At 34.7% G+C, this 27,372-nt stretch overlaps 3 protein-coding genes across 3 annotated transcripts in view; 2 read left to right on the top strand and 1 right to left on the bottom strand.

The window, feature by feature from the left end:
• Positions 1-27,372, bottom strand: part of LOC123267761 — a gene marked incomplete in the record, with an annotated part of 391,343 nt that overhangs the window by 303,313 nt on the left and 60,658 nt on the right.
• Positions 15,842-17,176, top strand: LOC123268010. The gene has a single exon (XM_044732893.1). The coding sequence runs from the start codon at positions 15,842-15,844 to the stop codon at positions 17,174-17,176; it is 1,335 nt and encodes a 444-aa protein (XP_044588828.1).
• On the top strand, positions 25,832-27,352 carry LOC123267767. Its single transcript, XM_044732606.1, has 4 exons — positions 25,832-26,317; positions 26,398-26,574; positions 26,653-27,020; positions 27,095-27,352. The coding sequence occupies exons 1-4, from the start codon at positions 25,965-25,967 to the stop codon at positions 27,202-27,204; spliced, it is 1,008 nt and encodes a 335-aa protein (XP_044588541.1). The 5' UTR covers positions 25,832-25,964; the 3' UTR covers positions 27,205-27,352.

The following is a 27,372-nucleotide window of genomic DNA, read 5'->3' as shown; positions in this document are numbered from 1 at the left end:
GCGGGAATTAGAAGAAAATTTACCGACATTTACGGGCGATAGCGATGTCAGCTTTGAAGAATTTGACCGTAGACTTAAAGACTGGTTACATTTAATACCCGATAACAATCAACAACCGTTTATTGGACGTATTCTACGCAAATTACAAGGTCGCGCTCGCCATGTCGTCGAAGACATGGAAATTCGTTCGGTTCAGGAACTATTAAGCGTCCTTCGTAGCCATTTCAGACTCGGAAACCCTCTCCGATTATTGCTAGGCAAACTAACTACAGCACGTAGAGGAAATTATGAAGCTGTAGAGAGCTATTATTATCGATTGCGATCAATCCTTCGGAAAATACAAGCCGCAGTGCCCGAAGCGGACCGGGAAGCCACTATGAATCAGGCTCACCAACTCGCGTTAGATGCATTTTTCGAATCCCTACCAGATTACCTTAAATGTTTAGCTTCGACCGCTAAATATACGACTTTAACCGCTCTGTTCGAGGCTATTCAAGAACAGGCCATAAAATACGATAATAATATGCGTCTCCAAAATCCAAGACCAGCACAACGCGACCCCAGGTCGGAACCAACAAAAACCCACAGTGGTCATAATAGACCAAACGAAAATTCGGGATATTTCCAAAATCAACAACGTTTTCAACAACAAGCAGTCCCAACTCAAGGTCATCCGTGGGCCAAGGCCCCAGAATCGGACTTGTACGTTAAACCAAAACCAATCGCGTTCGCCTATAGCGTACCCGAATGCCCTGAATTTTATACACCGGCCGAAGATCAATATTTTGACTATCTAGAAGTCGTAGAACAGCCATATTATGGGTTACCTCCGTGTGGAGACCCCGGTTGCGAAGATTCAGATTGTGAACCACCACAAGCTATGGCATTCTCGACGAATGGGATGCCACCGACTCAAAATAGCTATCCGAGAAAACAATTTCCGCCCACCTCGGGTCAAGGGCAATATCGAACACCGTACAGGGCATACGGAAATCGCCAATACCAAGCCCCTTACCAACAGGGAGGTTACTATCAACCTTACAGACCTCAGAGTTACCCGACACACTCAGGTCAGCTACATTCAACTCCAGCGATCCCGAGGGGACAACAAACCATGCAAAGTTACCCTCAAGGGACGCCCGAAACTCTCCCCGCGAACCCCGTGACTGAAGCGATTCACCCTCAGTCACCACAAGAGGACCAGGAACCCGCACCGATTCGTTTAGAGAGACACATCAAAAGCTCGGAGTTCTGTAACTGCCCGGGTTGTCCCAGGAAAAACCTGAGCCCAGGCGAAGACCCTCTTGAACCGACTTTAAACTCAACGGGCGCTCGCCAGATCGAGGGTATGACGAGCCAGCCCCCACGCCCTCAACCAATGACTGCAGCATCTTATCGTCAGAGGAGCCAGTAAAGGGCATCGCTCTTGTTACCGGTAGAGGACCTGTAATCATGGTAAAAAGCCCAAAATTTATCGGTAACCAAATAGAAATGCTCATCGACACAGGCGCAAATTATAACTTCATCAGCATCGACGCTCTAGCCAACGAAACCACATTCCTCTGCAAGGACATGGGCCAAGTGGGGGGGATCGGATCGAACCAACAACCAATAATAGGAATAGTCACCATCGAAATATTTGACAAAGTAGTACTATTCCGCGTCGTACCCCAGCGTCTAGGCGGCTATCTAGCGATTCTCGGCAACGATTTTTTAATTAAAGAACAAGCGAACATCTCGTTCTACTGGTACACAATGGTGCTAAGAAACCGACCAACACGACCTATACCTTTTTCAATCAAGAGAGGTGCTTGCGAATCTCAACTGCTAGCAGTAGGTAGCGGTCCAAAAATAGACGTCGAATGCTCAGCCTTATTAGGAAAATACCAACGATTTATCATAGATACGGGGGGGGGATGTCTCCATTATAAATAAAACAGCCCTCCTCCCTGACGTTTATATAGATTTCAGTCGTCGCGTTATAGCTCGGGGAATCAGCGGTGATCCAGTCGAAACATTAGGCACCGTAGATTTAAAAATCTTCGGAGTTCCAGTTACATGCCAAGTCAGCAAAGACGACTTACCGGTCCCAGGCGTGGGAATCTTAGGTAACGACTGGTTAGACAAAGAAAAGGCAGAATTATCATATTACGAACAAACATTGACCATACTTGTTCGACCCAGAGATCCTATTCCATTCAGCCTAGACATAGCCAAATCACCGATCTTCACAATTCCGCCTCGCACTCGAATGGTTGTACCAATACCAATCGAGCCCAAAGGTCTGCTACAGGGATACCTCCCACGTATTCCGGCACCGGAAGGCATATTTCTTGGCGATGCCATTGTTCTAGCAGACCAGGGTTACGCGAATTGTATGGCCTTTAATACTACTGAAGAATCAGTAACTCTCGACCTAGATCCACAGGTCCTAGAAGATTATGAATTCCAAATCGAGAGTTCAGCTTCCGGCTCTGACGATGCTATCAGCAAGGGCCCTACAGTCGATGTTTCAACGCAGGAAAAACGAACTTCTGAAATTTTAAAGAAGATTCCATCTCACCATCTTGACGATAAACAAAAAACTCAAATTTTACAAATAGTCGGCGAATTTACAGATATATTCCACCTTCCCGGAGACAATCTAGGCTGTTCCAACCGGGCTACGTGTAAAATTCCGACTAAAACAGATAAACCAGTACATATAAAACAGTACAGATTTCCTAAACAACATCAAGAAGAAATCCAGAAACAGGTAGAAAACCTGTTACAACAAGGTATAATCAGAAACTCAAAATCTCCTTACTGCTCTCCAGTATGGGTAGTGCCGAAAAAGGCTGACCCCATTACCGGAGCTAAAAAGTGGAGAATGGTAATTGATTTTCGTGATTTAAATAAAATCTCGATCGGGGACGCATATCCCCTCCCTTCGATTATCGGCCTTCTTGACCAACTAGGAGACGCAAAATTTTTCAGCGTTTTCGATCTCGCCAGTGGCTTCCATCAGGTCCCTATGGACCCGGAAGACGCTCAAAAAACAGCATTCTCCACCCCTTTCGGTCATTTCGAATACGTTAGAATGCCTTTCGGGCTAGAAGGTGCTCCAGCCACCTTTCAGCGAATGATGAACACCGCACTAGGCTGGCTGCCCTGGATCTTAATATACTTAGACGATATAATTCTACACGCGCGTACTCTAGAAGAACACGGCGTCAGGTTACGAAAATTATTCCAAGTACTAAGGGAAGCGGGCCTAACATTACAACCAGATAAATGCAAATTTCTCTGTGCTGAGGTAGATTATCTGGGTCACGTTATCTCTAGAGATGGCGTCAAACCAGATCCAAAAAAAATTCAAGCCCTCCGCGAGGCCCCCAACCCAAGAAATCAAACTGAGATGCGAAAATTTCTTGGACTAGCAAATTATTATCGGCGTTTTATTTTTAATTATGCCGTCCGAGCGAAACCGCTGACTGACCTAACTAGGAAAACTAAAAATTTTAAATGGTCAGCAGAAGCAGACTCTGCCATGCGAGACATTAAAACTGCTTTATGTGCAGATTCCACATTAGCATACCCGAACCTTGAGAAACCCTTCATCTTAGCCGTTAGTTCATCAGACGAAGGAATTTCGGGTATCTTAAGTCAAGAGTTCGATGACCGCACACTTGACTTATCTGAAACAGAACGTAACAATCTAGTAATAAACCCAAAGGTGACAAGAAATGATAAAATCGTTGCTTGCACCTCACGAATATTAAAAGACGCCGAATTACGTTACACACCGGATGAAAAAGAGTGTCTAGCATTAGTATACTCAGTCCAACAATTTCGCCCATATTTATACGGTAATAAATTCACGGTACAAACAAAAAGGGCTTGCGTTGCCTGGCTGAGAGACACCCGAGATCTCACCGAACGTCAGCGAAAATGGCGTTCTAAATTAAACGAATTCACGTTTACAGTCGTTATAAAAACCAACGTAGGCGATCAGTACGCCGACGCCTTGTCATTCAACCCGAGGGGAAGAACGAGTGAGATTCACAAGCAACAATCTCAAAATAATACCAAAGATACAGAAATAATTGTAAATAATTCGATTCCTGAAACGTTATTATTACCAGCCAGTGGCACGAACACAGAAGCGCCCGCAAAGAAAAGAGGTCGACCACCCGGCTCCCGTAATAATAGAGTTCAGAGTCTCCCTGTGATTCGAGACACAATAGCCTCTCGTTTACGATCCGAACTTCGTCGCGGTTCACAAAACCCTCCCGTTACATATCGCGAACCGGAATCAACCGAGAACGGTTCAGAACAAGACACTCCGGCCGATTCTGACGACGTTTTCCTACCTCCCAATGAAGGAGGGGGGAAGTCCGGACGGGTAGAAATATCAATAGATCCCGTTCGCGAACTAGCACCAGCAACTTATTTTGATTCCGGTGATGACGGAGACGATGACGAGGAAGAGGGGGGGGGAAGTAATAGAATCGATAAACGAAACAATGCCCATCAAAAACACCTCGCAAAATATTGACACGATTCGAACTAGCGTCAATGAATCCATCGAAAGATTCGAGAAAATTGCAAAAAAATTCGGTAATGTCAGAGGAGTAGCGCCAGCCTGGATACGCGGTTCCACAAAACCAGCAACGCCTCTCACAGCAGACCCACAGTGGGTCCAGTTTCCTAAAACACCACCTAGCAAAGAGGTCATTCGAGAAGTCAAAAGATCGTTAACAACATCATATCATCCATTAAACTTAGTTTCGAACGAAAAAGAAGATCGAACGGTAGTAAACCCCACTAATCCAGACTCCAATACGGATAACTCAGAAAATGAGAATGAAATCACTGAATTAATAGCTGAAGAAGACAACAGCAGCAACGACAACACTTCAACGGCCAGTGAACCTGATGACACCGTCATCTCAACAGAAATCGATGAGTCATCACTAGCCAGCGCCGTCCCGGTACCGGAGGAAAATATTAGATTAGCTCCGGAAACGCCTACTTTAATTCGATCAATGCTCAAAAATTTCGAAACCCAAGGCATACAATGGGACCCGTCTTCTGGAAAAATAATCGATATTTCCACACATCAAGGATCAACACCATATAGACCGTTTGCGGACGAAACAGTAATCGCTCAACGACGAAATCGACTCTCCGAACTACCCACATTTAACATCGACGACAACCCTGAAGCCTGCTCCAGTGTGATGGAAGACGACACGTCGCCTAACCAAACAGCAACGGTTCCTAGGGCGAAAAAGAGAGTGACCTTCGGAGAACCATCAACATCAGAACAGCCCGTCCCAGCGATTGAAAATCCGCAACAAAAGCCGAATTCATCAACAGAATCTGCCTCGGACACAAGTGAAACTCCTGTACAACTAACCAATAAAACGACAGTCCATAAAAACTCTCAAAACGACGAAAATCGCAAAATAACTCAAACAACAGCCAAACAACAGGCCGAAATAAATTTACCACCTTCGGAATCTTCTAGTTCAGAAGAAGAGCTAGCAAAGAAATATACAACGCGTATTGAAACTCCGAGCGCCGAACCTAGGCCTACATCAGCAATAAAATTTTTATACAGTAGGGACGGACTTACCTACGTACGCAATCACTTGGCCCATTTTCTAACTACGGACTGTGAAATCGCGTCCCCCGCAGCTCGGTTGTTACGCGACCTCAAGTTTATCAACCCACAAGATTTAAAAGCTGCTAAACCCAAACTGGGTGACATATTAGTAACTCGGATCGGGAAATACTGCGTATTTTCAATTTTCGTGGGCACTCACTATCGAGAAAAAATTACTCCAGACCAAATAATCACCGGGCTGAGTAATTTCCGTCTAGCTCTACAAAAATATAATATTCACTCCCTCAGAATGGCGAGGAAAGGCGACACTTACGACGACGTGGGCATCCAGCCTCTTCTAACGAAGACGCTCTGGGACTGCCCCGTCGAAATCACCCTATGTGATGGGGAGATCGTCGTACCTCCAGTGGAACTCCGACCCAAAATCATAGAAGAAAAACATGAAAGCCTCGTCGGAGGACACAAAGGAGTCCTCAAAACCTACTGGCGAATAAGAGAAACCTTTTATTGGCCAGGTATGAAGGAGCAAATTTACGAACATATAAAAAAATGTAAAACCTGTCAATTGAAAAAATTAACAAGAATAAAAACGCGTCAACCAATGGTCATCACCGACACACCACACGACGCATTCGACAAAATCTCTATCGATACAGTAGGGCCACTACCAATGACCTCCAAGGGAAACGTGCATATTTTAACCATTCAAGATAATTTCACGAAACACTGCGCGGCAATCCCACTGCCAGATATCAGGACAACTACGATAGCAGAAGCACTCATAAACCAATACATCAGCTTATACGGCTGCCCTCGAATAATCTTATCAGATCGGGGAACATCATTTACGAGCAAATTACTTGCAAAATTGTCTGATATTTTAAAAATCCGCAGAGTAACAACATCGGGGTACTATCCACAAGCGAACGGCTCCCTCGAACGTAGTCACCAGGCACTAGTGGATTATTTACGTGTCTTTATAACATCCTTCGAAGACTGGGATGAATATCTCCCCATGGCAATGTTCAACTACAACACCTCTGTACATGTAAGCACGAGATTCACTCCTCATGAACTAGTCTTCGGAAAAAAGGCCCGCGCTCCTACAGAATTTCCGGACTACGATAAAATCGATACGTATCCAGAATACCTAGTTGACTTAATGAACCGACTAAACGAAACAAAAACAATCGCTCGGGAAACCTTAGTAGATTCGAAAGAAAAAACTAAAATGCGATTCGACAAAAAGGGGCATCCAGTAGATTTCAAAGTTGGAGATTTTGTATATTTTCAAAAGGAAACCCGTAAAAACAAATTAGACACCTACTATTTGGGTCCCAAAGAAATTGTGGGAATAACAGAGAAGGTTTGTCTAATCCTAGAAGTAGAAAACGGAAAAAATATTATTAAACATCCTAGTAAATTAAAGCTAGCAACCGAATAAGAAGAAATATGGTCTGTCGCAATAATCACACACCAACTACCATGCTGATAATCTTCTTCTTCTCCCACCTACTCTTCAGCGTCACCAGCTCAGTTACGGCTGACCTAGACGCAATCGAACTACAACCGGTGAAATATAATCCTGGACTCTTATACGATCCCTACAAAAGAGTACATATGGTCGAGAGAGCTTGGAAGGGACAAACAACCGCTTGACTCGAATTGGGTTGCACCATCGAGAAGAAGGACAACATCGTTACGTCACAGCAACAAACTCTGGAATAATAATCACAATAATTGGGCTTACTACCCTCATCGCGGGACTTTACTATCGCCAAATAATACAAAAATGCTTAACAAAAAACAATCCAGGCTATTGTTGTAACAAGAAATACAGAAATCCAAGAAACGGTATCGACAATATTACCTTCAATCCAGCTGAAGAGACAGCGACGAGTTATTGGACCAACCCAGAAAACAAAACCCTGAGTCCAAGCCCCGCACCACGGGATAAAAAAGAGAATAGTTTACAAAATACAAACGAAACAACACCGGACAGGAAACCATCGACAGGGTCAAATCAGAATCCACCAAATACTTCTCGGAAAACGGAACCAAGGACAGACTCCAAGAAGAAAGGAGTTCGCCTCGCGAACTACGAAGAAACGTAAAACAAGAGAAAACTTTTTTTTTTTTTTACTATAATGAATATTTTTACTACTATAATTATCTCAGAAGTAACCTAAAAATAATACGAAAAGGAAAATTTTCGATTTTCAGCTCTCAAATTTTCAAAATTGAGAAAGAGAAAATTTCCAATTTTCAACTCTCAAATTTTAGATAAACCAATTTTATGGTTATAACTATCATTATTATTATTATTATTATTACTGTTATTATTATTATAGGGGTAACTAATAATTACATATATTCGCAATATACTTTGATCAGAAATGGTTCACCGTCTTATGTTTTATGATAAGTACAAAGATAGTCATCTGGTGGCTGCTAGATCATACAAGATCAAGACAATTAATCAATAAAAACGATTAAAAACCCACTAATTGCAATAGTAAATAATGGAGAAATCTTCAACAAATTTCTAAATAAAATTCCTTTATATATTTAAATTTACAAAATTACATAGGACTTTGCCTTGTATTTGTGTATAACATAATGACGATTAACCATATCTAAATAACGTATTTGCAAAAAAAAAAAAAAAAAAAAAAAAAAAGGGATAATATATATAAATCATATCTAGAAACATTATATTTTAAAACCAGAGAAACTAATATGATGATGCTGTTAGCACCCTTCCTTTCGGGGGGGATGCTGTTATATCCGGCATACCGTCTATAATACAGGGCCTCCCATTCCTGCCGAAAAGTGCAGCGCTTGCATATTTAGGGAACAACAACCTGGACTGCGCGACAACTCACTCGTGGCTGAAGAATACACATTACCGCGCATTATCACCTCATCAAAAGGAACCAATTGTTTAATTAGTAGCCCCACTTGCAAATCGCGACCGAGGTGATAAAAGACGTGAACACCATAATTCGAGAGCTCATTTACAAGGTAACAGTTCTGCCTTAGAGCCCGGGTGAGTCCTACACCCCGACACGTGTAGGCAGACTTCAATTATTAAATTAATTAGTCACTTTTCCTTTATTTCCAATTTCGAGTTCCTTAACGGTATTTCCGAGTTCTGTGATTGTGATTCTTCGAGCCACGATTCGTGTTTACGATAATCGAGATTCCCGCAGTTCCGGTGACCTGGTCCCACTCTCAAATCATCTTTTCCTTTTGTGAATTATAATCGGCGAACTTTTGTTTGCCGGGGTCGTTACTCCGGTTACGAACTCATATGCTTTCAACGCTATTTTATATTGGTATTAGTTAATAAGTGATCAGTGTAAATTAAGACGTGTTTGCCCATAGGGCCTTTAATCTGAATATAAACCTAAAAACTTGAATCAAAGTGTACCATCATTCATAAATTAAGAAGCCCTTCAACTTTCAACCTTTAACCTCCAGTCCAACAGGAGGAAGGAAGCGGCCAAGCAACGGAAGATAAAGTCCAATCAAAGAAAGAATCATCGTTGGAGTCAAGATTCGCAATAGTAAGTGGAGGTTATTATTATTATTTCCGAGGTCGATTGTCTTAATCAAGGGGCCCTCTCCGGGGTTTTCACCTTCGCGAACCCATAAAATAAAACTTAACGATACTTTCGTTAGGGAAATTCATCTGTTATCCGAACCTCCGATAGTCCAGCTACCGAATCCCAAGATCATATTTTTCGGACATAACAATACTAAACAACCGTAATAATATGAAATGCCAATGCAATTGACATTTTAAATTATTACAAATAAAGCTTACAAAAAATATCATTAGAACAAAAACTTCTTAGTGAATTTTTGAACAAATAACTCCTGTAGGAGTGACTTTTATGATAGAAATTTAAATTTATGTAAATTTTCCTGAAACTCATAGTTTAAATTAAAATTTATCGAATTATTGATCAAAAACTGGAAATATTGATATTCGTTAATGTTTGACGATGAATATCTCGTAACGGCTTCACTTAATCAAAAAATCATAAGAGACCATTTTTGTAGAACAGTAAATTTCCTACAAAATCATGAGTTCTGCAATCCGAAATAATTTTTTTTCATCGACTTATAAAATTCATAATAAAAACGAATATTTTCCTTAAAATAGCCAAACTTCAACTAGAAATATCTTTTAATCGGTTAGGTTTTCGAAAAAATCATAAGAGACCTTTTTTGTAGAGCGTTCAATTTCTTACAAAGTCTATGCCACGGAATATTTTTCCAAGCAGTTGGAAGCGAGATATAAATTTTTTTATCTGATTATTCGAAAAAAATAGAAACCCGCAAAGCGGAGGACCTTCCCGTTATAATTAAGAGCTCATACTTGGAGAGAATTCTTTTTAGGTGTCTACGAACCTATTTTTCAGAGTATAAAGTCAAAAAAAAATTATTCGATTTTTTTGACCCACCCTAATGTGCAATTCTTTAAGTGCTAATTTGAACTTCGGACCCAATTTTAAGCCTTACTTTAGTAATTCGGCGACATCTGAAAAATGTTATATATTTTATGATTTCTGTCATATGATTAAACTAATATGAAATACTTTTGGAGATCACAAAATAATCAAAACTGTTGATAATAAATCTATTTTGTGGTTATACATTGAGAAATTGTATGACCTACCAGGCAAAAAAGGCTTGAGAGTAGCTAATAAGTTAACCAAAAAACACGTTAATTATCAAAATAATAAAATGAACGTAAAATTAGCCATACAAATACTTAGCGAAAGTGTGTCAAAAGCTTTAAAGTTTTTATAAATAATTGATGATCCAGAAATCCAAAAGGACTTCGAAGGTAGTTCTGAAACAGCTTTATTTTGCTTAAATTTTAACAATATTGGTGATATTTTAAATTGTAAAAATAAATTTTCTAAGGGTGAATTCAATACCCCTTTGAATGATGAAACTTATCTGAAAATGAAAGACCATGCTTTAAAATTTGAAAATTACATTATTAATTTATGTAATGACAAGGAACACCTTTAATTTATACTAAACGAAAAACTGGCTTTATTGGGATGATTATAGCTCTAAGGAATATATTTCCTCTTTATGATCAATTAAAAAAAGAAGAAATGACTTATTTATTGACATATAAGCTGTCTCAAAATTACATTGAAACATTTTTTAGCGCTATCAGAAGTCGTGGAGGTTTCAATAATAATCCTAATGTTTTACAATTTAAAAATGCGTATAAGCGTTTGTTAGTAAGGCATGAATTGAAACAATTCGAAAATGGTAATTGCGCCTTTGACAATGTAGACATTTTACACGTATCATCAAACACAAGAAATTGTTACGACCAAATTGGACATACAGATTTGCTTCAAAACACTGAAAATCCCGATATTTCGGATCACGATTATATTCGTTATTGCTGGGATTTATCTCCATTTGTTGAAAATATCGTTCTATATATAGCGGGTTATGTTTCACACAGAGTCTCTAAAATAATATTCTGTCCTGTTTGCAAAAATCAATTAATTTCGGATGAATCAAGTAAATATATGCCTCTTTTATCTCTTATCAAAAATAGAGGACCATTTAAAATACCATCAAAAGATAATACCTTCAGAAAAAATAATTAGACAACGTTCTCATGAATTACTGAACAAAAATATAAAAACTATTGTTACAAATGAAATATGTCGAAAAATAGGACTAATGTTTGATAATAAAGAAATGAACGATCATGTTTTACTTCAAAATTTTTCTGATAATCATCGTTATCAGTTATGTAAATGGATTATTGAAGTATATTTAAATACAAGATTTTTTTATGAAGCCAAAAAATTATCAGTTAAAGATAATTATGTTCGGCAAAAATATAATAGACTCATTTTATTTTATAACCAATAAGAAATCAACAAACTGCATGCTAATTTTTGTGTAAAATAAACTTGTATCAGTTAAACGATTAGTTACATTTTTTTATTTTATTATATTTCACTAATATTTTCACGTCCAAGTACTTAAGATATAATTTAAAATTTTTTACAAGCATTTCCAAGAAACAAAAATAGTTTGAGTGAGGTTTATTTTTTTTTTAATTTCAAAAATACTTCTTCTTTTTAATAAAATTATTTTTTTAAATTCTCCTAAACAGTAAAAAAATAATTGTTTAGTATTATTTTGTATTTTAAAATAAATTTGCATTGAATTAAAAAAAAATTTTTATAATAACATTCCTGTTTTGAATAACCCGCTGCTTTTCCCTTTGCGCACAAAAGAATGCGCAGAACCGAGCTGGAACCTCAGAGGACAGAGAAAGTGTTATTCTTCTGTCTTTCTTAGTCGGAACAGCTTCCACTTATAGAAAATGTCCATATAGAAGTATTACATATATGAATGAGACTAACTAAAGTATACATACAATACATTATATGCTCATGATATATTATTGTGTCGTTTATGTATATTATAATTACTTTCAGCCAATCACGTTACGAATAGTTTGCAACACATATATTTTCATATATTTCATCTTAATTTTATTATAGGATATAGGATAGGATCACTATATTACTTATAGGATCACTACACTATGTACTATAATGCCTCTAAATGCATCCAGCAGATGACGCTATCAGTCAGTGAAGTGCAAATTTAAATCTAATTTAGATTATATTAAATTATTTTATTAATTCATTATTTAAATAGTGAACACTGTCCAAATTAGAAAGTTTAGGTTCTGTATCGTAGAATATTTATTTTATGGAGTATATTTTGTTTCAAATAAATGTAAGTTATTATCGAGTACAAAGGGACATTGTAGTTGAGTTCTGAGAAACCTTAGGGACTTAAGATTCTGAGAAAAGGCCATAAAAGACACGTGTGAGGAAAATTCTATGATCCCTTGTTTCAACGGCTAAATAATAGCGTAACAAAATATCTAACAAAGAATAAGATCGTTAAATGACTTATGAATAATTATTAATTAATGTTAAAAGAATAAGATTTTATAAAATAATATCATTAAATGATATTTATCTCTTACATTAACAATTAAACTATTTCATAATTTTAATAGATTATAGATTAATAGAAATAGTAATAAACTAAATCTAATTTGCAAAATACGATTTGTGAATATAATAGAAAATATTATATATTAGTGTGTGAAAATCATTTATATGTAGTAGAAATGTGTGTACTTATATATGTACAAGAGCGGATATATTTATGAATACGATAACAATAACTATATCGATTACTATAATAATTTTAATTATTATAGTAATTTTTCTAAAAATAAACTTTTCGCTTCACTATCACAATAAACAAAGACTAAAATATAAAACATTAGTAAACTAACTGAATAAATTAACCACTATAGATACATACAAATTAACCTAAATACTCGAAATTTAATAAATTAACCATTAAACTAAAAATAACATAACTGCTAGAAAATAAAAATTTATGTACAATAACTAAAATTAAATTTTACGAAAACAAAAAGAATAACTAAACTTAAGATTACAACACGAATTGTTTTAAATTAAAAATAAATAAATCAATAATCGAAAAATTAAATATAATACTGTTGTTAAATTTATTCTTTTATTGCATAGCATGTTTATTAAACATGAACACGTTTTTTACTATTTTTAAGAATTATTATTACATTGAAAGATTACAAAAATTTAAGAGCCGGTAGAATTTTTACAATTTATTATAATACGATAAATTCATTGACAAAAATTATTCGATCTGAAGATTTTTCTTTGCCACTACTTTCCATTCGATAATAATTATAGATGATTTTTTAGTTATCAACATTCATAGCAATATTTCTTCTTATTGTTAATTTTTTAATTCTACATAACCATGGGTCGTAGAAAAATTGCACGTACGCCTGCCGAAGAAGAAGAAATTAAAAGAATACGACGAGAAAAAGATAGAGAGCGCAAACGTAACAAACGATTGACACAAAGTAACAAACCACGTAATCAATACGATTCATCTCATTCGAATAACTTAAATTCTCAACATATAAATAGTACTATAAAAGCAGTCAACGTAAGAATACCTGAAAATATAATCCTTCCTTCAAATGTAACATCCTATGATTTTTTAAATAACCTTATAAATATCCCTTCAACATCCAGAGGAGGATCATCATCGAGTCTTACAGTAGCTGAGAATAGCTATTCTAATGGCAAGTTTTTTTCTGTAGAATCTTCAGATTCTCCTCTTGATTCTATCGATAATGAAGACATTAATACAACGACCAAATCATCATTTTCAGGAAACGCTGAGCATAATTGGTCGTCTTTATTGTCAGCAAAATTTATTTTACCTGAAATTTCATCTCGATCAAGTAATACATCACTTCTTAATGCATCCGAGTCATCGCATGAATCAATTGATCATGATTATTGTCGTCCATTGATTACGGACTATACATCGTCACAAAATCATTTCGATCATAATTACACTAGAACTAATGATGAAAGTCCTTCTAATAGATCTTCAGTTAACCAAAACGTTAATTTTAATAAACCTACAAATCAAGTAAATTTGAACAACACCAATAACATTAATAGAATTTCAGAACATTACATAGGAGAAATGAATGTAAAATGTAAGCATTGCAATGCAAAACATTTTACTGCTGAGAAAGTTGCAAATAAATACAATTCTTTTAATGACTGTTGTCGACACGGTGAAGTAAACTTAGGACCTCAACCAGATACTCCAGAATTATTAAAATCACTATTTTCAGGAACACATGTAAAATCTAAGAATTTTTTTGACTGTATTCGAAATTTTAATAGTTCGTTCTCTTTCGCGTCTTTTAATGCTAATTTAGCTAATTTGTCGTCTCAAAGACGCGGTCCTTATTTCTTTAAAATACAAGGGCAAATATATTATAAAATAAATACATCATTATATCCATCTCCAAATGAGAGTCCCAGTTACGGACAATTATTCATTGTAGATTCTAATGAAGCTGTCGAATGCAGATCTGAGAGGAATGTTAATTGTAATGTTGATCTTTTGAAAGCAATTGATACTACATTACGACAACATAACATTTTTGCGCGATCGTATCAGATGATGAAAGATGTTTTAAAAGATAATTCTACGGTTGATTCAGATGGCAATGTTATTGAACCTGAATTACATTTAATGTTTACTTTAAAACCTGGCATGGATGCGAGACGTTATAATTTTCAGAGAATTAATGAAGTTGCTGCAGTTTTTTCAACTACGGCAGATGGTGGAATTCCCGAATCATATGTTACTGTTCAAAATAAAACAGATAAGTCATTTCAAACTTTGAGTAGTCTTGATCCTAATTCGGAGCCTTGGGTCTATCCTCTTTTTTATCCACATGGAAATCAAGGATGGCACATATCTATAACCTATAGATACAAAACCGGAAGATGTGTGACTCGCGCGGATTATTATAAGTATCAATTAGCGATTCGAGACGATTTCAATATCTTTCTTATGGGCCGTCGCTTAACACAACAATACAGGGTAGTCGATGGGTATGTTGAAGTTGAATCAGACAGATTAAAATATTTGAAAAAACAACAGCCGAAACTGCGAGCAGAGTCTTATCAAGGTTTAATAGATCATTTACGATCGCAAAATGCTGTTAATAACACAAATTCCAATATTGGAAAAGTTATTATTTTACCCTCAACTTTTCATGGCTCACCAAGAAATATGATGCAACATTATCAAGATGCGATGTCTATTGTTCGTAAATTTGGAAAACCTGATTTATTTCTTACTATGACGTGCAATCCAAAGTGGCGTGAAATTTCCGAAAACTTATTGCCAGGACAAACTGCATCTGATAGGCCCGATTTAGTTGCACGTGTCTTTAATATTAAAAAAAATGCTTTAATTGATACAATTGTAAAAAAGCAACTTTTTGGAGAAGTTGCAGCTTACATTTGGGTCATAGAATTTCAAAAACGTAGTTTACCTCATTTACACATGTTAATAACATTGAAAAGTAATTCTAAGATAACTAGACCTGAACAGGTTGATAGATAAATCTCTGCAGAAATTCCAGACCCTGTTATTGATCCAACTTTATTTGAAATTGTTACAAAAAATATGTTACATGGTCCGTGCGGAGATTGGTGTTTAATCGATGGCATTTGTTCGAAGAAATATCCCAAATCTTTTCGAAATGAGACTACGATGGATGCAGATGGTTATCCTTATTATCGCCGCCGAGACGAAGGAATCAGGTTTACACGAAATAGCAGTGTATTTGATAATCGTCATGTTGTACAATACATTCCTGAATTATTGAAAGCTTTCAATTGTCATATTAACGTAGAAGTTGTATGCTCAATTACAGCAGTTAAATATTTATTTAAATATGTTTATAAAGGCCATGATAAAGCAGCAATAATAGTAAACGGAAGCATACCAAATACTACAGAAGAAGCTCATGCGTCCCATGATTCTCGTGATGACCCTGATAATTTCAATACCGTTAACGATTATGATGAAATACGTAATTTTGTTGATGCTCGTTACGTTGGGCCTGTAGAAGCTGTTTGGCCTATTATATCAAAAGATCTTCAAGACAAAAGTCATTCTATAATTCGGTTACCAGTACATTTACCAAATGAACAAAGTATTACTATTAATGATAATTGTACTAAAGAAGAACTTCAAGAGGCTTTAGAGAAAAAATCCATGTTAATTGATTTTTTTAAATTAAATGAACGTGATCCAAATGCGCGCCAATATGTTTATGGTGATATTCCAAATCATTATGTTTTTAAAAAAGACGATAAGACTAAAATTGCAAGTTGGCAGCCACGAAAAAAACATCATAACGTTATTGGACGAATGTATTCAATTAGTCCTGCTCAAGTTGAATTATTTCATCTAAGATTATTATTGGTTCACATCAAAGGCGCAAAAAGTTTTGAAGAACTAAGAACAGTAAATAGAACTCTTTATGATTCTTTTACATCTACATGTTTAGCAGCTGGTCTGATAGAAGACGATCAAGAGTGGAGAAGAACATTAAATGAAGCAATAATATGGATGATGCCACGGCAATTACGCTGTTTATTTGTTCAGATATTAATTCATTGTCAGCCACTTCGACCAGAAGATTTATGGGAGGAATTTAAAGGATCTATGTCCGAAGATTATAAAAGACGTTTCGGAGCAGAAAAAGGAGAGAAAAAAGCATACATATACATCAATTCTATGTTGAATCGTGAAGGTTACAGTCTTTCGGCGTTTCCCAGTATGATTCAAATTAATGAAATTGATGATGGATTACTAGATGGTGAACTATTACAAACTGTAAACGCAAACGACTCACATACGTATTACAATAAACTAAATGTCCGTCAAAAAGAGGTAGTCAATTTTATTTTAAGTTCAATTAATAGTGAAAGGCTTTCGACATCTAATTGTATTTACATAGATGGACCTGGTGGTTCTGGAAAAACGTTTATTTATACAACACTCTGTCATATTCTAAAAAATTTAAATAAAAACGTCTGAACAATGGCATATACGGGTATTGCAGCAACCCTTTTACCTAACGGAAAAACCGTTCATAAAACGTTTGGGTTACCTGTACCAATGTTCTTGGATTCATCCTCTTATATTAAACCTAATTCTAAGCAAGGTGAATATTTGGAAAACATTGATGTTTTTATTTGGGATGAAGCTCCAATGTCGCCTAGATATGCACTAGAAATTATAGATCGTACGTTACGTCATATAATGGATAATGATATGCCTTTTGGCGGAAAAATGATGATTTTAGAAGGGGATTTTCGTCAATTACTTCCAGTTCAACCTCGGGCGACTTGAAGTGAAACTGTTAATCTTTCTATTAAATTCAGTTTATTATGGAGAGGTTTTCATCAGTTTTCATTAACACAAAATATGCGAGCATTACCTGAAGAAATAGAATTTGTCACACAAACACAAACACACACACACACACACACACACACACACACACACACACACACACACACACATGTACACCCGTGTTTTCACCGGCAGGACTATTTTTCCGCGTCTGTCTTCGGCTGTTTTATTTTTTTTCCGCTTCTTTTCAAAAAATTTATTAAAAAAGATTATAACATAAACATAAAATTAAACAATATTATGTACAGACACTCAAAAAGAAAAACATCGAGTGTCAGGGTAATATACTATTTGTCTTCTGTCCCTCTCTCTTCATCTTAAGATCACACTCAAACACACATACATACATACACACAAGCAGACAGAGACAGAATCACACACACATACAAACTCGTCATTTCGCGTTTACTCTTTTGTTTCCCGTCAAATTTCCGTTGAATTTTAATAAAAATACTAGAAATTCGAATAGCGCGCTACGTGCGCGCCTAAATTTTAACCAATAATGAATCATGGCCCGTTTTGTGCGAGTTTCGACCTTTGACTAACTTCAAGACTTTCATGTATTTTAATTTAAAGGATTACTTTAAAGGATTTAAAGGATATGAACATCCATTCATTTCCAAACACGTACTTTCCTTTACTTAACTTATAGACGTCATTAATCAATATAAAAACGACTATAAAAATGTTTTATCTAAAAATTTCTTATAACTAATCTAATCGTGCAATTAATATTAATTTTTACACTTCAGATACTTGTTATTAGAAAAAAAAACAACTTTGTATTAAAATGTATATGCCATTATTTTATTCGTGATTTGATTGATCGAATAACCATAAGCATTTTTTTAAATCTGAAATTGAGATGAACTGTTTGTTGCATCAAATTTATTCATGATGTGATTGGTAAAATACATCATAAGCATAAAAATAATACATATACTTTATATTTAGGCGCGCGCTTGCGCGCGTACATAACTCTAGTGGTAATTAAATCTTTGTTAGAAGTCTGAATTTGAACATTCACTTTGTTTATTCTCTCCAAAAAAACACCCCATACAATAACCATTATCGCCGTTTTTAGTTTTTCTAAATTCAAATGTATTCCCGCCGCTCCCTGTCGCGTTACAGGCTTTTCGGTACTATCATCGTTGATTGATTGCAAAGTTTTAAGAACTTCGAGCCAAGATTCTTACAAACTTTTACATGCATCCTCTCTAGCTGACCAACGTGTCAGATTTACCCTTTTAACGCTTTTTGCTTTTCCGATTTCAGTCATTAATTTTTGCCAGCGTTGTGTGCAGCTCACAAAAAAACATAGATTTTCTGTAGCATCATGAAAAAGCGACACGCTTCTGTAAACGATTCAGCAGTCGCAGTTGCCACCAAATTCAAAGAATGGCCAGAACATAGCACATAAAAGACGAAAGGAGCTTGGTCCCGAATTTTCGCTTGCAAGCCATTGTAAATGCCAGACATATTCGCGGCATTATCATATGATTGTCCACGGTAGTCTTTAATATTTATGCCCAGTGTTTCGAGTTTGGAAGTAATGGCAGAAAACATTTTTTCAGCTTTATGTCCCACTGACGGAAAAATCTTGAGAAATCTTTCACATGGTTCACCTGAATCTAAAACGTATCTAATAACAAGCGTAAGTTGGTCTATATGAGCTATATCTGGTGTTGAATCAACGATGGAAAAATATTTCGCCTTTTTTAGCTTTGCCAATTTTAGTCAGTATTTTTTACAAATAAAGAAGTAACTTTCTGAAATTGAATTTGACAATTTGCAAACTTGTTGCAGCAATCATGATTAGACCATCGATATAATATTAAAATTGAATTAGGTAAGGAGATCTCATAATTATTAGGTACATGAAGAAAATATTATAGCAGTTATCAGTGAAGAAAATATGTAAAAATAACAAAATTTCGACTATAATATTGAATCGCTATTGCGATATTCTAAAAATTCATTAATGTATAATTAGTAAAGCGTTTAGGAATTCTATATGCAGAGATGTTAAAATATTTATTATTTAGCACTGTATATGAGCTATATTTCGATTTTTGTTAAATATTTTAATTTCTCTCCAATTTTCGAAATTCGTATTTTGTGTGTATAGTAATTTTTTTTAACTTCCCACTATGAAAATCGAAGATTTTCGAAAATCAAGAAGTTATTGGTTTTATCCCGTCTTGCAAAAAATCGAGTTTTCATCAGATCTCGACGTTTTATAAATCACAATGACATGAAATTAATATTTTTGAGCTCGAAGAGCTTCAAAACCCAATAATTGCAATTTTGAGCGTTTAAGTATGGAATTAGCGGGAAGTTGAAAGGATGGCCTTTAGGTTTAACCACTTTCCTGAATTTTAACTTCCCGCTAAAAAAAATTAAAAATTTTCGAAAATCGGGAAAGTATTGTTTTCAGCCCCGTTTTTCAAAAATCGAGTTTTCATCAGATCTCGACGTTTTGAGGTCCTAGAAAGCTTCCCTGACTGTTCCCGTAATGGTGTCTGTATGTCAGTATATATGGGTCATTCCACCAAATAAGAACATTTGTACGGGGCGACCCTCGCGGATTATGTATAAAATTTATGGAGGTGTTCTCTATAATAAGAAATAAATTCCCTACAAGTTTCAGCCCTTAATATGTAGCGGTTCTGGAGTTATGATTTTTTGAAATTTTGAAAAAAAAATTTTTTTAACTTTTTTATCAATTTTTCTGATGAAGAAAACGTTTTTATTAAAATCCACGAAAAATCTTATCTTATGGGAAAAATGCTCAGCTTTTGAATGAAAATATCTATTTTATTATAAACATATCAGAAGACCCTTTAAAATCCAATTAAAGTGAAAAATTTGATTTTTCTCGGTGTGCGATGCAAGCCACATCCAATTTGACTTTTTTTTCTGAAAGATCAGAGTTTTTCACACAAAATATATGGTTTTCCCGATTTGCATATTTTTTGTTCAATCCCAATTAAATTAAACTTAAAATCTTCATAATTAAAATACTTTTATTTTTGAACTTTTTTCAGATGTTGATACAGTTTTAATAAGAGCATATCTAATTTCATCATTTGTCGGTAAAAGTGTGCAATGTCTGTGTACCCTTTACCGTTTTTGATAAAGAATATCGTACGTCTAACACATTTTTTTTGTCTAAATAATCATCATTCGTTATGAAAGTAAAATCAGCGCCTGTAAAATTCTTGGTTGCCCAGGAATGCAAATCTTGTGGTGCCAGTATATGTTTTTTATTTTCCATTTGTAATGAAGCTCTAGCAGCATGACGTTTTACTGGACCTGCAAGCCCATCGCATGGTCCTTTGCCATGGGCAGTCGCAAAAAAATGCCACTCAACGATGATTCTAAAGTCAGCATAATAATAACATAAATTAGTAAATGTTTTTTTATTTTTAAATTGCTGAGGTGTTCCATCTGAGAAGTAAAAAAATCCTTTCAATAACAGTAAATTTTTTTCTTAAAAAAGAAATCAATTGTTCTTGAAATAAATAAATCAAAACTGTGTCAAGTTTAAGGCAATCTGAGATACCAACTAAGCCTAAATGCTTAATAGTATCATTTTCGTTTTAGTAAACCACCATTTCAAATGTAGTAGCTTAGTCATTATTCCAATGATAGCCTTGAGCAGCTTCCTGCACAACAAACGCAATTTTCTACCAAGTTAAAAACTACCGCTAATTCACCACTCTTCAAATTTAATTTCGCATTAGGGAAAAACCGACTTTGTATTTTTACTATAAAGTCATGTTTTAAAAGTTTCTCAAGTAGCGTCGCTAAGGTATCAATAAAGTCATCGGAATCCGAAATAACGTTTACAATGGTACATCGATCGGTTGATGTCCATATTTTAAATTCGATTTCATTTACATCAAATTCTTTAAACGATGCATGAAAGTAATTAATGATTTCTTCATTGTTTGGACATCTATTACAACTTCTGAAGAAGCACGATTCCGTTGGATTATTACAAATCAGTTTATTCAATAAATTTTTATAAATTGGTTAAGTTTCCATAATCCAATCAGTATTTCTCGCAAATTTTGGAAAATTACATCCTTAATAAGAAAATAGAATCGTAGTTGTGAGCGCTATCTGCATCGTATAAACTCAATTTTTTAACGAGCAGTTTGAAATTTTAAATATTTAACAGAAAATTATTTTACTATCCCGAATAATCGTATAACACTTAGCGGATATAACGTTTAATTTAATTGTGATTGAACAAAAAATATGCAAATCGGGAAAACCATATATTTTGTGTGAAAAACTCTGATCTTTCAGAAAAAAAAGTCAAATTGGATGTACCTTGCACCGCACACCGAGAAAAATCAATTTTTCCACTTTAATTGGATTTCAAAGGGTCTTCTGATGTATTTATGATAAAATGGATATTTTCATTCAAAAGCTGAGAATTTTTCCTACAAGATAATATTTTTCGTGGATTTTAATAAAAAAGTTTTCTTCATCAGAAAAATTAATAAAAAAGTTAAAAAAAATTTTTTTTCAAAATACAAAAAAATCATATTTTTGAGCTCAAAGAGCTTAAGAAATAAGTGAATTGTTGAGCGCTTGGGTATTTACGTAGCGGGAAGTTGCAGGGTTGACCTTTAAGAAAACCAAAAAAAGTGTTTGTTTTTAATTACTCCGAAATTCCGAGTTAGATCAATTCAAACGTGAAAATCGGTTCATTAATTCAAAAGTTATTGCGGTTTGGAAATCCCAAAAATAGTATGTTATCAAACTTCTATCAGACTTTTGAGCTTGAAGAGCTCAAAAGCATAGAAAAGCTATATTTTTGAGCTCGGAGGGCTTAAAATAACACATAAATTGTATTTTTGAACTCAAATTGCACTTATGGCGTTTTTGAGCTCTTCGAGCTAAGAAATACAATTTTCGTTCCATTTTGAGCTTTCTGAGCTCAAAAGTATGATAGAAGTTCAATAAAACACTATTTTTTGAATTTTCAAACCGCGATAACTTTCGAATGAATGAACCGATTTTCATGCAGTTGGCGGCATTCGACGCAGTTTTTAAAGCCTGGTAAAGCAATTTTATGTTTGAATTGTTTGAACGAGGAATTTCAATGTAATTCCAAAAAAACACTTTTTTCTGTTTTCTGTCGACACTGCTATCAAATCGGTCAATGCGTTCAGAAGTTATAAGAGGTTTACACACACACACACACACACACACACACACACACACACACACACACACACACACAAACACACACTTTTTTTTCAATTTTTTTTGACAACCATATCTCACGAACGAATCAACCGATTTTTACCGGGCTGGTGGCAATCGACGTGGTTTTTCTAAGTTAAAAGCTGATTAGTTTTTAAGATCGACCGGTTCAACCGTTTTAAAGATATTTAAAAAGAACGAATTTTTGGAAATTTTATTTTTGAGGTTTCTCAAAATTCATTGACTCAAATTTTGTAAACTTGTATTAGAATTCTAAGAGCAAAGGAACTCTTTGAAACGCCGCTTATTTCGATCGAATCGGATGATCCGTTCAAAAGTTATGAGAGATTTACATAAATACATACATGCATACATACACACACACACACACACACACACACACACACACACACACACACACACACACACATACACACACACACACATACACACACATACACACACACACACAATGTGTGCAATTTTGAGTGCTTATGTATGGAATTAGCTGGAAGTTGCAGGGATGGCCCTTAGAGTCATCCGTTTTCCTAATTTTTATATATTAATTTTTTCATTTCAAATATCGCTCGGTGTTTTAAACTGATCATGCGCACTGAGTGTGCGCCAGCATCTGCTGTTGTGCACGTCAGTAGAAGATTTACTGATACGGATTTATATAGGTATACAAACACTCATGTGTACTTTTTTTTATTATTTTATTTTTTTTTAATAACGATTACACAACACTAAATAAGATGACCATTTGCAATACTAATCTCTGCAAAGTGGATCTCAAGATATTAAAAAAAAACAACTGACAGAATTCGTGAATTTCTACACAAGTTATCGTGTTTCACTTGGAAAATTTGATGATTGACAGGAATTTTCTTCTAACTATTTTGATATTTTTTTCTTGTTTTATTATTTTAAATTGATTTTCACTAGTGACAGAATTAATCTCCATTAAATTATCTATCGAATGATGCACAAATTAAGTACTCTCTGTGGATTACCAATCGTGTAATTAATTAAATAGTTGCAAAACCGAGGCAAAACAATTTTTCGATCGTAAAAAACTCTCTGATGCTTCGTATTATGGGTCGTGCAAAATAAGTAGTAAAAATATTGATTGCTTTTTCATTACGACACTTCAAAAATTACCTTAAGTTCAAGCTTCTTGACCAGAATACCCCCCTAACTCACACATACAATCGCAAAAATAAATGAACTAGCTTTGCTAGGGCTTCCTAACGTCAAAATCTTACGAAACTTTAAAAATTTTTTGTTCTTTTGTGAAGAGGTCCATAATCCCATTTCTTTCAAGCATTTTTATATGCATGGGTCATTCCACCAAATAAGAACATTTTTACGGGGCGACCCTCGCGGATTATGTTTAAAATTTATGGAGGTGTTCTCTATCATAAGACAAAAATTCCCTGAGCGTTTTAGCTCTTAATACGCAGCGGTCTTGAAGTTATGATTTTTTGAAATTTTGGAAAAAATTTTTTTTCAACTTTTTCGTCAATTTTTCTGATATGAAAAACATTTTTAAACAAAATCGACAACCATTGTATTTTGTAGGAAAAATTCTCAGCTTTTGAATAAAAATATTTATTTTTTCATAAACTCATCAGTGTACATATTTTTTGTTTCGTCACAATTAAATTAAATGTTAGATTCACTATGCAGTAATATAATTCAGAATAGTAATATAATTTTCTCTTTAATACTAAAATTATAGTACTCAGAAATTTTGAACCACCTGCTTAAAAGATGAGTCTATACTTCGTCACTTATCATGCAGATGGCGCTTACAACTCCCTCTATTTACTTTCATTTTGTGATTCTTTTTTGAGCGATTTCTTTTCGGATCATTTGTTCTTAACAAAAATATAATTGCTCAAGTTTTTAAGTAATAATTATTTCGTTACTTCGATATTTCATCGCCATGAGTAAACGTATACGGTCAGTAAATTGTTGTAATCCATTCAATGAGTCACGTAAGTAACTAATACAGTGCACTTGACCTCTTATGTATAACCTCTACGTAGAACCAATTGAATTAATGGCCTTGTGTTTAATATTGACTTTTGACATCTAATTAAACGAAACTTTTAGATAAAAAAGGAGTTAAAGATTTAAGAAAATTTCCCGACGAAGATCGTTGGAAATTTCCTGACTTAGATGACACCCCTCGCAGTTTCGGAATTACTATGAAATCACAGTGAATTCACAGTGAAATCGTCTTCACCGTAAATCTACTGTGGGTTCACGGTAATTTCATAGTGAATTCACAGTGATTTTGTGCCATTTCGTCACTATGGTTTAGTGGTGGTATCACTGTAGATTCATGGTAGTCTCACAGAGATAACACCGTGAGTTTACAATAGTTCCACAGTGAATTCATAGTAATTTCACTGTGATTTCACCGTCGTTTTACCATGATTTAACCGTGACTTCAGAATGATCTGATAGTTGTAACACCGTTAGTTCATGATAGAGTTTCACTGTGAATTCATAGTAATTTCACTGTGAACTCATTGGGTCCGGGGTAAGAAAATTGTATATGATTAATATATAATTACATCTAATTTAAATATAATTATGTATAATGGTTTTTGTGATTATATATAATCATGTATAATTATATATAACTATATATAATCATGTATAATTATACATAATTATATGTAATGGTTTTTGCGATTTCGAATAATTATATATGATTAATATATAATTATATGTAATAATATGAGATGGTTTTGCAATTTCGAAAAATTATTTATGATTCTTATATAATTATATGTAACGAAAAAAAAAATAGTCATTTATATAACATATGCAGGACTTGTAGTTCACACGAACATATTTTCTCGCGATGTTCTCTTAGGTCAATTGGTAGCAAGTCAGTCTTCTGAGTATGAGGTTCGCGGTTCGATTCCTGCTCCCGACAGATAGTTTTTTTTTCATGGAAATAATTATATACAATTATTTTACCCCGGTGAATTCACTGTGAATTCACCATAAATTCACTATTGGATTCATTATTGAATTCACCGTAAATTCACTGTGGATTCATTGTGAATTCACCGTAGATTCACTGTGGATTCATTGTAAATTCACAGTGGTACCACTCTAAACTCACAGCATTACCACTGTGAGATGACCATAAAACTACAGTAACCGAATGGCACAAAATTATGGTGATTTCACCGTAATTTCATCATGGTCGCACTATCTTTTTACTATAATCTCACTAAAATTTCACTGTGATTTTACAGTGATTCCGAAACCGCGAGGGACTTCAATGTTATGTGTGCGTTGTCGATTCCGTGTCAAAGAATATATTCCGCCGGCATCAGAGGAAGACGAAATTATTTCAAGTCAAATTAGTATTGAAAGTCTGAGTATATCAGCTGAAATTTGTACTCAAGGAGGCAGTTTATCTCGAACTGTCAGTAATTTTAGCGACAATCTATGTGATTACAATGATCATTCTTTAGAGCGATTTTTGAAAATTCCTCTTATTGAAAAAGACAGGTAAAAATTTTCTATTGATTAAGTTTTTCATTTACTGAGTGAAAACTTACTTAATTATTTTTCAATGCGTTTAATTTAAGGTTATATTCTGAAAAAAATCATGGAGTAAAAAAACTTGATGAGAGCTATGCTGCCCTAGAGAATAAGTTCCAATCACAATTTGGAATAGTACCTGAATCTACCTACAGAAAGATTAATCAAGATCATTGCTCCATGATAGCTAAAGTGAAGAAATTATATAACGCTGAAAGTGACAAGTAAATTTTTTTAACAATCTATCATTTTAAAATATCTTCATTTTTTCATATTAATACGATCGATCGTTTGCTTTACAGATCAATAAAAAAGAAGCTGCTTTCAATTTTATCCGACAGTTGGGAAGTCAGTCGTATAGCATCTGAATTTAGCTGTTCTCGAAAAATGGTACTGAATCTTAAAAATGATATCAGTGAATCTGAGAATGTTGATTTAGACTCTGGTGAAATGACTACTAATACTTTGAATCCCACAAAAGTTTCAGGCAATCAGCTGCTTAAGTTAGATGTAAAAAAACTTGTCATTGATTTTTATGAAAGCGAAGAAAACTCAAAACAATTAGCGGGCATGAAAGATTTTAAGTCTGTGAAGGATTGTGATGGAAATCGAACTACACATGTCGTATGTGTTTGTACTATTCATCAAAATGTACAATTGATGTTAGAAGGTACTTGTGTATTTGACATTCTCTATAATTGTACTAAAACTAGTTATTAATCTTATTACATTTATTCCATTTAGGATGTAATTTTCCAAAATTTGCGAAAAACACCGATTGGGTTGTAGAATCTCAGCCAATTTACAAAAATTTATTAAATAAATTAGTTTGTAGCAATCCAAAAGAATCGTGATTTTCCAGAATGTGCAATAGTTGTCCAAATAATGAAGAAATCGCTGATTATTTTCGTGTGTCGTTTAATGAATCTGATGTTAATGAAATCCAATATAAAATGTGGACATCAACAGACCGTTGTACTATTGTGAATGTTACTTCAGATTCCGAAGAGCTTCATCGAGAC

Source organism: Cotesia glomerata, linkage group LG6 (assembly GCF_020080835.1).
Source record: "Cotesia glomerata isolate CgM1 linkage group LG6, MPM_Cglom_v2.3, whole genome shotgun sequence".
Classification (NCBI taxonomy): domain Eukaryota; kingdom Metazoa; phylum Arthropoda; class Insecta; order Hymenoptera; family Braconidae; genus Cotesia; species Cotesia glomerata.
This window is presented reverse-complemented; position numbering and strand designations above follow the sequence as displayed.